General features: G+C 45.0%; 1 protein-coding gene across 3 annotated transcripts in view; it reads left to right on the top strand.

Moving 5' to 3' along the window:
• The window catches only part of b4galt2 (UDP-Gal:betaGlcNAc beta 1,4- galactosyltransferase, polypeptide 2), a 108638-nt gene that overhangs the window by 75468 nt on the left and 16253 nt on the right, over positions 1–16917 (top strand). For all 3 annotated transcript variants that reach the window (XM_028976341.1, XM_028976342.1, XM_028976343.1), the window contains exon 4: positions 14566–14753. In XM_028976341.1, the coding sequence (XP_028832174.1) occupies positions 14566–14753 (188 nt within the window). The remainder of the gene's footprint in view (positions 1–14565; positions 14754–16917) is intronic.

Genomic DNA, 16917 nt, shown 5'->3' with positions numbered 1-16917 from the left:
ATTTGTGTCTGTGCTGCAAGTGAGGAACTTTTTATTATTTATCTGACTTGTGTTGATATGTGGTTTCAAATGGGAAACATTGTACAGTTGGTTGGCTGCATCTTTTGTTTATAATGATGGTAAATATGATTATGAAATCCTGTTTGGATGGGAGCTCTGTGTAATCGGTGAAGAGCCCGGCTGTCAATAGCGCTCCTTCAAGCTTCTCATTCTCAGGGAAACATAATTCATAACATTGATTTTTCTACTATCAGGAATTGTTCTTCTCAAGGACAGACCCACCTATCTGTGTCTGGGAATCAAGCTGAAGCAAACCAGCTCATGTAAAATTGAACGGACAACACCCCGAATCATTCTCACCAGCATTGTGTTTTTTTTTCCCACCAAGGCCTGAGGTTCAGGATCTGTTGTATGTCTTGTAGCACTGGACAGTGTTCCTGAATCATTTTGTTCCACAAAAGGTTGGAATAGTTGGGCTAACTTTTCTAACATTGTTTGCTAACATTTAATATCAATTTTGTAGAACTAGCTAAACTAATAAAACAATAGCTTCTCCCATTAGGATCAGACGGGCTGGTTTACCAGTTTTATGCCAGACTCCCTTCTTCCCCATTTATCCGGGCTTGGGACCAGCACCATGTCACATGTATCCCCAGTGGCTGGGTTAAACTTCTAACATATTTTGTTTACCAGAAAATCTGCTGTTTTCTTTTGACTGTTGGCTGTAATAAATGACTGATGCGCCTGGCAATTTCTTCTACAGCATTATCCATTCAATTTATTATCTATGGAGTCACATTGAAAACCCACAAACATACCAGCACTTTCACTTCACCTGTTCTTAATCCTTATTAGAAATTAAGTTGCAGTCCTTTATTCACTCCCTGTCCATGACTGCTTTACTCCTGACAGAGTGCATCCCCGGTGCCCTGGTAGTACTGAACATGGACTCAATATTACCTATTTGAACTCTTTGGTGGGAAATTCATTTTAATGCACATTTTCTCTTAGTCTATTGCACACTTGCATCAACTCACACCTCTTTTCACCTATTGTTCCTTGTCTTTATGAAAGGCATAGTATGCTTGGCGCTTTAATGAATCTTCCTTTCTCGGAGGAACACAGCTCTGACCCCCCTTCTGTGCAAAGTTCCCACGAGCAGTCGAAATAAGGCTGCTCTCATGCTGAATCCATCTAATCTGCAGTCCAAATGCTGCGCGCAGCTTTTTGGTCAGCTCCTTGACCCCCTGAAACCAGTTTAATCAAGCAACAGTCTGCAGGCAGAGGATGGAACATCAGTTCCAGGCAGCCCAGAGAAAGGGATGGCAGTGGTCAGCTTGAAAAGAACGTAATGGACCATCACTCTGAGAGCAGAGAGAGAGGGAGCAATGCCAGTGAAGAAAGGAGAGGGGCAGAGGGAGATATGGCAATACTGTAATTGGCTGTATGTCTGAGAGGAAAGGGAGAGAAAGATATGGAAAGATAGACAGAGATTTTGAAAAAATGGGAGTGAGAGAATGAGCAGTGCTGGTCAGGAATTCTTGCCCCAAATCCAGAGCTCCTCATTTTCCTACTCCTGCTCCAGTTACTTCGGCTCTAACTCTAAAGTCCGGCTCCATCAGCAACAGGACCTGTATTAATATTCCGGCCAATACCCTTGTTCCTGAGCAAATGTGCTCTTTGCTGTCCCTTTTCAAATACAGCATGATGAAAGTGAGTTTTTTTTTTATTTGTCATTGTCATCATACAAATACCCATCACCCTTAGTGAGTGGCGGGCAGCTATGAAAGGCACCCATGGAGCTGTGTCTGGGGATTGTACTTTGCTCAAGGGGACCGCCGTTCAGGACCCTTTGGTAACTCTTTGGTTACAAGTCCACTTCCTTAGCCACTAGGTCAACACACTGCCACCACCATGTGCTCCATTTAAGATGTGTTTGGTGTGTTATCTGTTTCCAGAAGGTTCTTAAACAGAATTTGCAACATGCTCTTGATGACTGGGCCAGATACACAAAACAATGATTTATTGTTTGATCAGACCCATTCTTCATTCCCATGTTCAAATTCAGAGGACATTCCCTTGTGTGGTGTGGTAGTGGGGGTCACCATGTAACCATTCCCTGGCATTCCATTCCCATCATGATAGAAAGTTTGTCATCAGACATCTCAATTATCTCTGCTGAATCCTTGCACTACCGTTGGTTTCCTCCTGGTTCTTCGGTTTCTGCTTACCATCCAAAGGCAACCTTGCTAGATGTAGACCCTGCGATGAATGTCATTAGGCTCTGGTGGCTGTGACCATACTTAAGAGTGAGCAGAAATGTATAGTGAGACACATGCGACACAGGGAAATCTTAGGAGTCGTGTTGGAGATCAGCTCTGCAGATTCCAGATCAAACAGAGCTTATGAAGGGTAGCGGATTTGACCCACACCCGATGCTTACACCAGGGAGGATCTCTATCCATGCAGATGGGACCTGGGAAGGGAATGTGATAAGGTACCCACAAAAAAAAAGGCGAAAAAGGTAACGCCAAGTGCACACTACAGGATTGGGACTTACCAGGGAACCCGTGGCTACAAGCAACATGACACACAGACCATACTACTCAGTGGTGTTGTGGTGGGCAGAGCTGGAACAGACATGACACTAAAAGAGAAATCAGTGAAATTCTCCATTCAAAGATGCTTTTAGTCTAGGACTAGGTTTTATTCATGAATGGGAAACTGATCTTATAAGTTCTCAATAAATTTAGTTCACTAGATTACTCTGTTGTGTGTGTGAGGCTCATAACGGCCTCCTTCAACGGTCTGTAGGACTGACATCTGGCATTAATTTGTTTTGCTTGTGTTGGACAAACAAACAAGTAGCTGCTAAGAAGAGACAGACTGTCTTTAATTGCCTTTGTCAGATGGACCAGGCTAAATGATGGAGTGGCTCTACAATGAGAAAGTTCTGGACCAGCCAGAAGCAGATGGACTCTTGGTTTCTGCCAGGTTCTTTGCACTATATACGTCTTGCTTTTTAGCAAGAAGTGCTTCTCTTGCTAAAGGTTCTTATCTGCTGGAATTACTCCCTGTTTGTAGTTCTAAAGGTCAAGACCGAACAGGTTCCCGTAGCACTGCTACCAAAAAAAGTGTGTTTTGGTTCACCATGAGTGAAAGATTTTTTTTGGTCATTGTGATACACAGCAAGCACAGCACATGGTGCACACAGTGAAATGTGTCCTCTGCATTTAACCCATTATCCTTAGTGAGCAGTGGGTAGCCATGACAGGCACCCAGAGAGCAGTGTGTGGGGACGGTACCTTACCCGTTTATTTGACTGGGGGAAACAGACAAATGCTGAGAGTTCTTATTAAAAAGTCATTTGAATTAAATGAGGTTATTCATATATTTGGTAAAATTGCAAACTTTAAATAAATTGCAATGTGATTTGTTTGTAATGTGAAGCCCTATATAAGGCCTGGCTGAAACAGATGGTTCCTCCTGCCATTCCTGGAGATGTAATAATTGTGGAGGGTTTTCTGGACTCATCAAATGTTAAGCTCCAAAACTTCATCAATAATTCACAAAGGCCCGTGAAGGATTTTGGAAGGAGGCCATGCAGGTTGGAAGGAAAACAGCTACCAAGGGAACATCCAGCGGTGTTTTCAAATACTCCTCAAAAAAGGACTGTTGCTGCTGATTGTTAATTTTAACCTTGATTCTTCCAGCCCTCTCCTACGAAGAGGGGGGAGATAAATGCCTTCTGACATCCTTGGAGGATCTAGCAAGGACTGGGCTCTTGCATTGCTCAGGGTTGGAGCTCCGAACGGATAATAATGATGTTTGGCAGATTCACAAGGGTGTCGTTTTCCAACCACGAGTCGGCAGATCCAGCAGAAGAGGACTTACAGCTTCAATTTATTAAATTGCCAGTGTAATTCAGCATTTTGAAGTCTAATGAGATTTGGTAATTAAGGTTCAGTCCAAACGTGCTGCAAATTGCAAGCTCCTCTCTTTTTAAAAAAAAACGACAGGTTTTAAATAAACAATCCTATTAGCAGCAACAGGCTGAGGACCGTTTGAGAAAACGAAGGACTAATTCTTTAATTGCCTGATCTATGTGCCTTTGACTCTTTGTGGAAGGTTTCTTTTGACATCTGTCTGTGGGTGAGAGTTTTGCACTGTATGACAGCCTCGTTTCTGCCCTAGGGGGGGGGGGGGGAGAAGATTTGCTCAGATAAGCACACAGGGCGCCATTTCATGCGTTTTGTCAGCAGGTCCCGTCTGTAGGCGCTTTTATGGATTCTGTGTTATTGCAGGTTTCATAAACACCCAAAATCACAGGGCCAGAGGTCTACAGGTGATTTTCGACTCGGGAAGGAAAAGCATTCCTGCCCAGTGGTGGCTTCGTGATGCCGCTGGTTAAATAAATGCTGCGAGCACAACAGTAGCTTTTCTGCTGGCTGGTCTGGCTACAGCAGATAACCGATGGCGGAGAAGAACAAAGCCAGTGCTTTCTTCCACAGCACTTGACCTTTAAAAGCTGCGCAAAAATTGAGGTCAGGATTCCTTGGCATTTTAATTATAGCCTAGTGTGACTCAGATTAGCAGTAAATGTCTCAGAAATGCATTTTAAGGATCTGTTGGATCCAAAATATTCAATTGTCATGTTGTGCAAAAATTCTAAATGTAACAGTGAATTATATGCAACTATGTCGATATATTTATTACCTTGCGTACTGTTGCAAATAAAATGATTTGGAGCTATGCAAGGCTTTAGCATTGATCAGCATTCTGCAGTCCTACACAAATCCAGGTCAGTCAAAATGATGATGTTGCTGTTTTTTTATGAATTAAATGCATAAATGTAAATCACACAGGTCAGTGATATCTTTCTACGGTGCCATGAGAGCATTTACATTAATGGTAATTTTCAATGTTCCAGCTGCACTTACTACAATTTACAATACATTTTGCACATATCATATTCAATTTTGTTGTTTGTTTTTTATACACGTTATAAGTTGTTTAGAAAGCCAGTTTATTCACATTTTTTTATATCTTGGAATGCGACAAGATTTGTCAGATAGGTCAGATTTGTCAGGCATGTCAGATGTTAAACTATGGATTTAGTCAATATGCTGGAAGTTGTTTTAAATGCATTAAAATTATTCTGCAGATAAGGTGCCAGTACTGCGATGCAATCTGGATTGGCTCAGGTTAGGGTGCGTTTTGCATGTGGATGAGGCATTAGAGTTCAGACTTTATGGGCTCAGGAGTTCACTTGTTCTGCTGTGTCCGGATGTTTCAGATTTATGCAGTTAATTTTAACTCGTTAATTGAATGATCTCCTTCATTTTTCAGCGCAGAGTGCAGAGCATTGAGAGACAGAGGTTGATCCCATAATGAGCTTCGCTTTGCAAGTCTCCTCCTCATAGTGCAATGAAGCCCTTGGAGACAGTGTTGTCACTTCCATCATCGACCAACATTTTGCCATCTTTTTTGATACAGAACACAGGAGGCTGTGTAGTTAGTGCCACTCTCATATTTTAACTTTGTGGCCCCCACCCTGTATAACAATCATATTCTGAGTCAGCTTTGGAGTTACTCCACCACATATCTGTTATGTCGTCATGGCGGTGTAATAATATTGCGTAATAATAATTGCATGTAATTTTATTGAGTCCAAGATTCTGCTGGAGGCTCGGAGTATACGAGGTGCAGTGCGAGGTGTAATAAGGGCTGTGAGGTAGGATGATGCTACTCCTTGTTTGGCTTTGTAGGCCAGCATCAGTATTTTGAACCTGATGCGTGCAGCTACTGGGAACCAGTGGAGGGAACGTAGCAGAGGGGTGGTGTGGGAGAATTTGGGAAGGTTGAAGATCAGTCGTTCTGCTGCATTTTGTATGAGTTGTAGAGGTCGGTACCGTCATGGCTGCCCACTGCTAATAAAGGTGATGGGTTCAATACAGCAGACACATTTTGTTGTGTGCACATTGTGGTGTGCTGCAGTGTTGCACAATGACAATCACTTCACTTTCGCTTTTCAGTTCACTTTCGTATGGCATGCAAGTACACACATGCATGCACACGTGCATTAAAGCACACACACACTCATATACACTCACATCTCTTACCGGGAGTTTTTATCTATTGAGTTTACGGGCCGAATCTCTGGAGCGTGGCTCTAGGATAGACCCATTGAAGCAGGGACAGCGAGGATGGCATGCTGTCCGCTGGGCCGCACCGGGCAGTGCATCACACACTACGCTGCGCACACACTGCAAGCGTTTTAACAACACGGCGCCGCCAAAGAAACCCATTCAGTCAATGCAGCTGGAAAGTTTGTGTGTGGGAACGCCTACCGTCGGAGCGACACATTACTGCAGGTCGACCTGCGCTCGCCGTGCGTGTCTGGAGGAGACTTCAGCGTTTCAGGTTCGCTTGCGTCTGTAATGAGAGCTGGCAGGGCCGAGTCGTAGAGAATGGTGCTCACCGGCGGGGTGGAATGGGGTCCATCACTCAAGTTTTTTTTTTTTTTTTACTCTCTTTAAATCACCAGGCCTAGCGGTTAAGGAAGCGGCTCCGTAATCGGACGGTTGCCGGTTCGAATCCCGATCCGCCAAGGTGCCACTGAGGTGCCACTGAGCAAAAAAGCACCGTCCCCACACACTGCTCCCAGGGCGCCTGTCATGGCTGCCCACTGCTCACTCATGGGTTAAATGCAGAGGACAAATTTCACTGTGTGCACCGTGTGCTGTGCTGCTGTGTATCACTTCAGGTTTAGGTGAAGCTCCCCTTCGTGGCTTTGCATCAGTTCTCGAAAACGTTCGTCGTTATACAGTCACAGCACTTGTTTCGTATACTGTGTTTGATTTTGAAACGATAATGGCACAATTTTGGTCATGCGACCATATATCAGAGACACAGGTTTCATACCGATCTTTTACAATAGTCCAATGTTTCGGTAACACGGCCCATATGGAGAGTGAATAAAGAACAGTCCTAACACCCTAATGCATCACCCTCCTATCTTGCCCCCCCTCCCCAATTCTACCTGCACCGCGGTGATTTATGGGCCCTCCTTTATGCGGTAAAAGTCTTATCTGAATTCCCTGCGCCGGCTGACAGAACCTTGTATATTAATCTGCTACAGACGAGCTGGGACTCCGAGCGGCCCGGGAGTCGACTGATGTCTGGGCAGATTAGTCAAATGAGGGCAGGTATTATTTAATTACTCTTGATTCAGTATTCATTTCACATTAGCCTAACTTGCATTTAGAGGGGCGAGATGTCACCAGCACGGCACACAATTTTGTCCGTTAACTCACTAAAAAATGCCTGGTGGCAGATTTTGTGGCACCACTGACAGCTTTCCAGCCCATAATGGTCAGATTAGGTCTCGTAGGGTGGGTTTGTGTTTTCCATTACGCTGTAGTGTGCTCGTTCAAGCTTAATGTGCCGCATAAAACCTACAAGCAGCCAGCAATGTGCTCGAGGAGGGAATTTTATCTCTTTGTATTTGCGGCGCAATCGTTTCCTACCGCCAGCCAAAGCTCATGATGGAGCCTTGTGGAGTGTGCTGACCTATCAAGAGCTGAAGGAGGCATCACTCCACCCCCTTCAAAAATGAAATTCTTCCCAACATGCCTCGCTGAACAGCTAATATACCTGCATTACCATCAAAAACTATGAACTTTCTTCATTCTGTTGTTCTTTTTATCTTTTCTTTCCCACACAATTTCTCGTATTTGTTAACTGACAATGGGCAATATTGGCGAAACATGTAACTTGATATTTTCTGGACATGATATTGATAACCAGACTGAGCTCTACTGTCACGATTGGTGCACCTGGAGATGCTCCTGGCGCCAATCTGCACGACAGCAGGACAGTTAAAAGGAACTTTGGAGCAGATGCTTGGGGCTGCAACATTTTATGTGGGCTAGTTTTTGTTCTCCCCCTTTTTTCCCCTGTTTTCGGCCCTCGCACCTGTTTGGTTTTTGTGTTGTTTAATAAATCGTTGTTTCCCAGTATGTCCCGCCTCGGCGCTTTATTCCCAGGTTAACTTGCGGACGTGACATCTACAATATGGTTTTATAACTCCTCCCAGTGCAGGGGTAAGACAGACCCCCTTGCTGTGATGCAGCCACTGTGTCACCGTACATCTTTCAACTGTTGTTCGAATCTATATTGTCCTATTGTACTCATCTTATGGTAGCTGCACCCGCCCAGCTTAGTAGGCCTATGCACTAGGATTGCACTCTCATTTTGGTCTCTCGTGTTATGTGAAACAGGGAATGTGTAAATGTGTTTTTTTATATGTACTTTTCATGCCGCAGATCATTAAAACAAGATGCACCGCTACAACGGTGGTAGTAGCCTAGCGGGTAACACACTTGCCTATGAACCAGAAGACCCAGGTTCAAATCCCACTAACTACCATTGTGTCCCTGAGCAAGACCCTGAGTGTCTCCAGGGGGACTGTCCTTGTAACTACTGACTGTAAGTCGCTCTGGATAGGGGCGTCTGATAAATGCTGTAAATGTAAATGTAATGTAAAATGTACAAGTTCCCATAACACGGTCACTTATTACTTATTATTATTACTTATTATTATTATTACTTATACAGGTTGCCTGCTCAAAAAGAGTGACAGGCTCCTTTCAGAGAAATATCGGCATGTTTGTGATGCCAACGGTGATCTCAGACCGGCACGACTGCAGCTCATTCGCACACAGACGTAGCTCCACGCTTCTCATCGGGTCTGGCTGTGGTGTGAGACGGCGCGAGTCACACATGAACTGGCAGCCTCCACCTGCTGCCTGAACTGGGAGAGCTGTCCGTCATGCCGGCAGTGCGGCGCGGGACACGCTGGCACAGGCCGAGGATGCAGGCGGCGAATCCGAGGTCGCCGCAGTGATTGATGGACACGGCTGGCCAGACTGACGGTTTCCTCGCAGGAAATCTGACCTTGATCACAGCCGTCACTTCATCACGGCTGCGGACGTAGCCGAATATTTCACCAGTGTTGCGTCCTGTTCTGAACTTTGCTGGTGCGTGACGTTACGATCACCCGATTCCAGTCTGGGACATCGTGACATACAATGCAATGTCACCGAAAAACAAAGAAGGCAGCCGATTAGATGCCAATCAGGAAGACGGAGAACCGCGGGGGGAGAGATGAGGCAGGCGCTCTTCCCAGATCCGCGCGACGGACCCCGATTCGATTTCGCGGGGACCACCACCCTGCACTCGCGTAGCCGCCTTTCATTACAGTAAATTAGCTGCGCTGGCGGCGTGCCGAGAAGGCCTGGAAGAGAGGCATTTTTTAATAAGGCTGCGCCGGACGCTCCTAACCTGCCATCTGGTTGGAGGAGGAGTAATGAGACAACAATTCTAAATTAGGACAACTTCCTGTCACGACTCTACTTTAATTTATTTATTTCCTTTATTGTGTCTTGACTAGGATATTGCTTTTTTTTTTTTTTTTTTTTTTTTTTTTTTGCAGAACGTTCTGTAGGCAAATGCGCTAGTGCTGATGAAGCGCTGATTGTGAACCCAAAAGCTGTGCACTTTCATCCGTTCTCCACTGCCTCCACACATACAAACACACACACACACACACACACACACAGGGCAGGCTATCTGTGACTGGCAATCAATCGGGTTTGGTTCTCATTCTATCCCCCCTCCCTCACTGCATCGATAGCTCAGCCGTTTGATTGGGTCAGACTGCTGTGGATTGATAAAGCCGTCCAACCACCCTGGGGAAAGACGTCCACAAGTGCAATCACTCACATCCAGTTGTCCGGCCCAACAGCAGCCCGGTCCCTAACTCAGCCAGGAAGGCCGTCACCGGTCCGGCCAGGGGAAGTTGGGCGGCTCGGGAAACGAAAACCCAGTCCAGAAGGGTCCGTGGCCATGACGGGTTATCGCAGCAGTTGTCGGGCAACAGCAGCCAGGTTAATTGTCTTTTGGAGAGTGAGCGCAGTGGCGGCAGGATGTGGCAGTGCGATAAGCCGGGGGGGTGTCACAGTGAATGGAGGGCTGCAGATCTTTAGTGGAGATAAGTGGAGCTCAAGCTGCCATAGGGAATCATAAAGCATCCTGAAGGATGGTTTATTTACCCCAGTATGAGCTGAAAATAATTTTCTCTCCAGCTCACTGGACACAATTAGTCACTCCGAGTGGAAGACAAATGCAGCTCGTCCCAGGTACTTAATGGGCACTTCATCTCTTCCAGCACAGGTCGGTCCACGTGTTTATGAGCTACCTTTCGGGCCCTAATTAATTGCATGCATACGCAACAACTTTTTTTGTGCATGTAATGTCCTAACTTTAACCAAAGCAAGGATTTGCTCTATAGAGCGCTTTTCCCCAGATGGATTTTTTCCCCCTACGTAGAAATAAAGTGAACTTCTGTCTTTATAAAAGCAAAAATACTGAGTCAGGTGCTGAATGCATGACTGCAGAAGATTCCACGAGCTTCTGGAAAGTGCAGATGCACTGCTGCCTCAGTGATGAGGGGTTTAATAATTCAGGTATCTTTTTTATCTTGCTCGACTCATTCACAGCTCTCCTGTTGCGATAAGTGTAAGTGCCACCAAATATCTACATTCCCTCAGCTAAATAACGTGCCCTCCACTGTTAATTGCACCTCTTGTAAATTGACTAAAACTATTTTTTTTTTACAAAAAGAAATGATGCTATTGTTGGCACCTCTGCGTTCAACCTGCGTTCAAGGGTGGTAGTAGCCTAGTGGGTAACACACACGCCTATGAACCAGAAGACCCAGGTTCAAATCCCACTTACTACCATTGTGTCCCTGAGCAAGACACTTAACCCTAAGTTGCTGTAGGGGGGGACTGTCCCTGTAACTACTGATTGTAAGTCGCTATGGATAAGGGTGTCTGGTAAATTCTGTAAATGTAAATGTAAATGTAAACCTATGTTTGGAGACTACAGAGCAAGGCTTGTAGACCCTCCTGTCTACTTTTCTTGCAACTTAATTGTAGTGGTTTAGTGTGGTTCAGGTCAGGAGATTGCGCTGGCCATGGCAGAATCTTGATTTTAAAAATGCCATATAAAAATGCCCACCGCCATATTTGATGGTATTTTTCTTATTCATATAGCTATAGCCATTTTGAAGCTTTTGCACTATACCCACCTCCCACCTTGAGTGTTCATTGCCAAAACGTAACATTTTGTGAACTCAAGACACTTACATTTATGGATAATTGACAGGAAGGGCTTTTTCTGGCACAATTTACAATAATCTATTGGCACAGAGGTGCTATCTCATGGTAGCTAACTCCAGTATTCTGGCAATTTCCTGACATTGATCCTGGGGGGGATGTTTGCTTTTTTACACCATTCTCAATGTTCAGGGCAGTATACTCCTCTTTTTACATGTCTTTTCTTTAAACTAATTTGTTTTTGTCACTGCGAGTCGTCTACAGTACGAGTGTTGTTTTAGGTTGTAAAAGTATTCATGAATTGAGGCTTCCTGGCATTATCCTACTCTTAAGACATCTTATTAAGACAAATTCAGCCACAGAGCTCATCTAGGGAAAAATAAGTTCTGTACAGTCTCATCCAGTTACATTGTCTTCCTGGACCTTGTGCCCTGATATGTCTGAAACTGAAAGAGCGTCGTCATACTCCCCGTGTAGCCTGATGCATTGTAGAGCTGTAAAAGGGTTTAGAACACGATTACCGGGGGATTTGACAACGTGGGAATGCTGGTAGTGCAATTGGGTAGTGTTCTCTTTTGAAACGACAAAGGATTTCTAACCACTGGATTATTACTGGGTCAAATCTCAGGTATTACAGGATTACAGCGGATTATTTGTTGCATCAGATTATTAGTGCACATTTTTACACAGTGTCTAATTCTCCTGCTAAAACACGCACAAAGAGAAATGTTTTCAATAAGAAGTATAAATGGATTTGAAATAAATCACTGATCCGTGTGCAGGGGTTGTAGGTGTAATGACTGGGTAATTATTATGATGAATAATTAGCCAATGCTGGAGTGACTGGTTGGTGTCCTGGTCTCGGCATATCTTTTTTTTGTACAACACGACCTTTAAAGTATTTCCAGCAAGTGCATTGATAGCCATACTGACCAGTGCTGATATCTTATCAGACTATTATCAAGATTACAGTACTGTACAGAAGGAACCAATACAAACCTCTGTTTATCAAAGACGAAAACAATTTTGTTAATGTAACAAAAAAGCCTGTCCAATGCGGATCAAATATTGCTTAAAGTAAGCCGTTTATTGCTGAATTTCCTTATTTCCATTAAACAATGACATGTGTGTAGAGAAAGAGTCTGAGCAGCAATACATCTGTTAGATCATTCATTAGCTTACCAAGTTGGAAGAGACCAAAACCCAGTTTTTCTAGCACATCTGTAGATGCCAACAGTTTTTTTTTTCTCAAATCAAACAAAGTTGTTGCAAAGGGAATGAAAGTATTATTTGAGTGTTGTCCACTTTTTGTCATGGAAAGGTGTGGCTTGGCATTGAAACAGGACACATTCACACAACTTAATGGAAACAGGGTTATAACAAGCACACAATATACAGGACAAAGGGTACAGGGTGGTAGTAGCCTAGTGGGTAACACACTCGCCTATGAACCAGAAGACCAGAAGACTGTAAATGTAAAGACATACAATGGGACTGCTTTATACAGGCGAACACCATCAGGAACTACGACCACAATTTAGACACCATGAAACTCTGTACCCAGTGTCAGAACCTTGACACATTTAATTAGCTTTATTGTCATCTAAGTGTTTTGTTACTGTACATGTACTGTAATGATGTAATGATGTGCAGGTAATGATACGTATTGCTGATTAAATATTTCATCTCTGATCCAGCCGTCCCAATGCAATGTCATTCAGCAGCAGATGATCATCTGACACTGAGCATAAGCAAAATGGAATAAAGCAGAAAGAGGTTTTCGTTGATATGTACCATAAATTGGCATATTGGAACTAAATGTGGCATATAGAAGGCCATCCGCAAATCAGATACACCTATGGCCTAGTTTTCCAATTCACTCAGAAAAGTCTTGGTTCATACAAATGTAAGTGTAAGTAATGTAAATGTAAGTAACTAATTTACAATCATGCACAACATGATCTTTGCCATTAAAATCTCAGGTCCATGGCCTCTTTTAAGACATAAAACACACAAAAAAAATGCATTCTCCTTTGTTGTGTTAAAGTGCTTTATAAATAAATATGGTATGGTACAGTAAGTGAGGGGGTGATGGTGGTTACAAGTGACAAGCTGCTGCTACCACAAGGCATGACGCTTTCAGTTAACAACATTATTATTTTAGTTTAGTTTTTTGCAAATGCTGAACTGCTCAAATCATTATCCAAATGATCAGAATGAAGGTGAGTGGTGCTCAGGAGATTTACAGCATGGTGCCTCCATAGACCCAACCTGGTGCCAATATAAAATCTACACTGTTTGCCCAGCCCGTTCTGCAATATCTGAAAAGCGTGAGAAGGGATTTTGTGCATATGCCGATTTTAGCAGTGTATAAAAAATAAGTTAAATTACCAGGAACAGGACAGACATGGACAAAAAGTTCAGAATAAAATAAAATAATAGAAACATGCAACAATTTGAATTAAACAAACGGGTTGAATACGACAGAAAATATTTAAGACAACATACTAAAAGAGTTAAGAAAGGACTGCCTAAGAAGCCACATGAAACACTGCACAAGAACCGTGTCACACTAGGTTAAGAGCCGGGGTGTAAAAGTGAGTTTTTAAACGGGATTTAAACACAGTGATTGACGCGGCCTGTCTGACACTGATTGGTAGGTCATTCCGTAGACGTGGGGCGGCCACTGCAAACGCCCGGTCGCCTCTGTGCTTGTAAAGTGACCGAGGAACAGACAGTAGTCTCTGGTCTGGAGACCTGGGAGAACGGGGTGGGGTGTATGAACGGAGTAGGTGTGACAAATAGGCTGGAGCCGGGCCATTCGGCGATTTAAAACCAAATAAAATAACTTTATGACGGAGTAAAACAGACAGGGAGGCGGCGTAGCGAGGCTAAGATCGGGGTTATGTGGGAGAAAACGTGCAGTTGCATTTAGTACTAACTGCAGGCGAGCTGGAGATGTCCGGCTGATCCGAAAAAGCAACGAATGGCAGAGGTCAAGGCTCAGAGTTATGGACGATCCACCTAGTGTGCATGCCACCAGAGAACCCGGAGGAAAGCCGAACTGGGAGAGCATGTAAACACGGCGTGGCCAAAAAAAAAACCTCACACCTGTCCCGATGTTACATGCAGATCCCGGGCAAAGGAACACGAGGAACACAACGGTACGGAAAGTAGGAAGGGATTTGATGATGTTTGCTGATAGACGCTGGCATTTATGGCTCAGTCGTTTAGCTCCGTCAGCCTCCCGGGGCGAAATGTTCTCGGCGCTGCCGTTCGTCGTGATGTTTCACCTGGCGCCGAGCTTGTCGGCGGTGCCGATGACTGCGTCGTCTCCCCGGGTGGCTGATGCTTTCGCTCTTCTGTTGTCACATTTTTGCAGCTGGGGGAGGACACCTTCAACCGGGCGAAGTTGCTCAACGTGGGCTACACCGAGGCGCTGAAGGACGCGGAGTACGACTGCTTCATCTTCAGTGACGTGGACCTGATCCCCATGGACGACCACAACCTCTACCACTGCTACGACCAGCCCCGCCACTTTGCAATCGCTATGGACAAGTTTGGCTTCAGGTGAGCAGCCGGCCACCTTGTTGGGAACACAGGGCCTGCCCCACACACTCGGGCCGGCCGTCACGCTGGCCTGTATGAAAACAGTGGTCCCCGGCTCGCATCCCATGACCACAGGTCAGCTGTCTCCCTTTGGCCTGGTGGGCGACAAATGACCTGTGTATAGAAGCAGCTTCAAAAAAGCTGCCATGTTTGTCATTAATGTTGAATGGGTGAGTGACGGGCGCCCCGTCCCTGATGAACTCATTTTTACCGTCAACATTTCAACCTCCTGCTAAAGCCTTCCTCGTTCATGACTGTTTTAGTCATTTCAGATACGGTCTTGACTGACAGAGCTTTTGTTTGGAACTAAAAGGATTGTGTGTGTTCTCCAGACACACACACACATACACTCTTACACAATAGCTGAGGATATTAAAGCTAAGCTGTGAAGTCCTGTGAAGTTTGTTGCCACTGAACTTGAAATGAAATTTGTCTGTCTGCCGCTGGCTGCCAGACAACCTGGCCTTTTGCTCAGTGATGTTTAATTTCCTGTCTTTGTGCTCGGGCCAAAGGGGGCAACACAGTCTTAACGCTCACCCTCCGCCTGTCAGGCCTCGGAGAAGGAGAAACGGAAGCGGAGCTTGCTCTTTATGGTCGTTGCACAGAGTCTGCCGTACTGAGCTAAAGAGCAGGACCCGGATACCGCTCGTGCGCCGCATCGTACCAGGCAGACAGGTGGTAAAAATTGAGAAGCCCCTCCCACCATCACACTGCGAATAGCTTAAGACACCATACATTTGCTACGTCCATTGCAATGCGTTACTGGATGCAATGCGTATCATTACCTGGGGTTAGCTACCGTGGCTTCAAAGAGTTAGAATCCCGACTCGGACCTTGTCTCTGTGGAGTTTGCATGTTCTCCCCATGTTGGTGCGCCTGGTTTCCTGCGGGTTGTCCAGTTTCCGCCCGCTGACCAAAGCCATGTACACTAGGTGGACTAGTGACTCCACATTGACTGTAGGTGTGAGTATGTGATTGAATAGTGTCTGTGTGTGTGTCCTGCGGTGGGCTTGTATCCCGCCCAGGGGAACCCCCGCCCCGCGCCCAGTGTTACAGGATGGGCTCCAGCAGCGGCATTTTGAAAATATTTTTTTGTATTGCATTTGTTCTACACTTTCTAATATTCTAGTGTTTGTGTTTTAGAATCACTTCTCCCCAAACATGCTTATTGTTGGAAGCATAAAGTATATTTTGCAATGCGAACATCCACAGACCAGTAAAGTACTACATCAGATTTTCAGAATACATCAGAATTCTATATGGACCTTTTAACTTCTCCTTCTGTGGATTTGTGGTCCACTCTAGTTCATTTGTGGTTTGATATATACGCCTGTATGGATGCATAGGTACAGTAGCTCTGTGTGCCTATAAATATACCTCTGCCAGAGTGAGGAAGAGGCAGGTAGGACGTCTCTCTGGCCAGACTGCGTGAGTGAACTTTACCAGAGCTGCAAATGGTCTCATTAATTTCAGCTCATTGTCTTTTTTTTTATATATACAAGGCCAAGTCCGACGTGTCTCTTCCAGAGTGCTACGCATACACCTGCCTGGGCAGGTCCTGCTCTGAGTGTGTGTGTGGCCTTGCAATCCCATGTTTGTTTACACACACTCCGGACGTACTTCTCTGCCTGCCCACAGCCTCTCGACAGCGCAGAGCTCCGACGAAGCCTCGCCGGCATCTTTGCGCGGCACGTCAGGTGGGGCCGGGGCTCAAAATTTCATCCGGTTTAAACCTGAGCCTCTCAGGGGCTTGCAAAAAACCTGATGATGGCTTATTTCTAACACGACTTGGGCCTGTTGTGTTCTGGCAGAGGCAAGTTCATTAGCATTTTCTGCTGACAGGAACAGAAGACCACAGGAGATGTCTGAAGTGAGGGGCTTCAGAGGACGTATCTGGCTTTAATGGGCGAAAATATTCCAGGTGGTTCTCAGTGATCGTGTTCGCGGTGGACTTCTGTCAGATTTAAGCAGCTCTGCGGTCAGACTAATCTCACCGCAATGACAAGACCAGAGAAAAACTTTTCATCTGAGTTTCAAAGTCGACCAGACCGTTAGGTTTATAATAAATTGGAGTACAGGCGGAAACAGAATAATCGAGTGGGGTATTCGTTGTGGTCATGTGGGG

The sequence above is a fragment of the Denticeps clupeoides genome, chromosome 4 (genome assembly GCF_900700375.1).
Source record: "Denticeps clupeoides chromosome 4, fDenClu1.1, whole genome shotgun sequence".
Classification (NCBI taxonomy): Eukaryota; Metazoa; Chordata; class Actinopteri; order Clupeiformes; family Denticipitidae; genus Denticeps; species Denticeps clupeoides.
The sequence above is the reverse complement of the archived record's forward strand: the minus strand, read 5'-3'. Positions and strand labels throughout refer to the sequence as shown.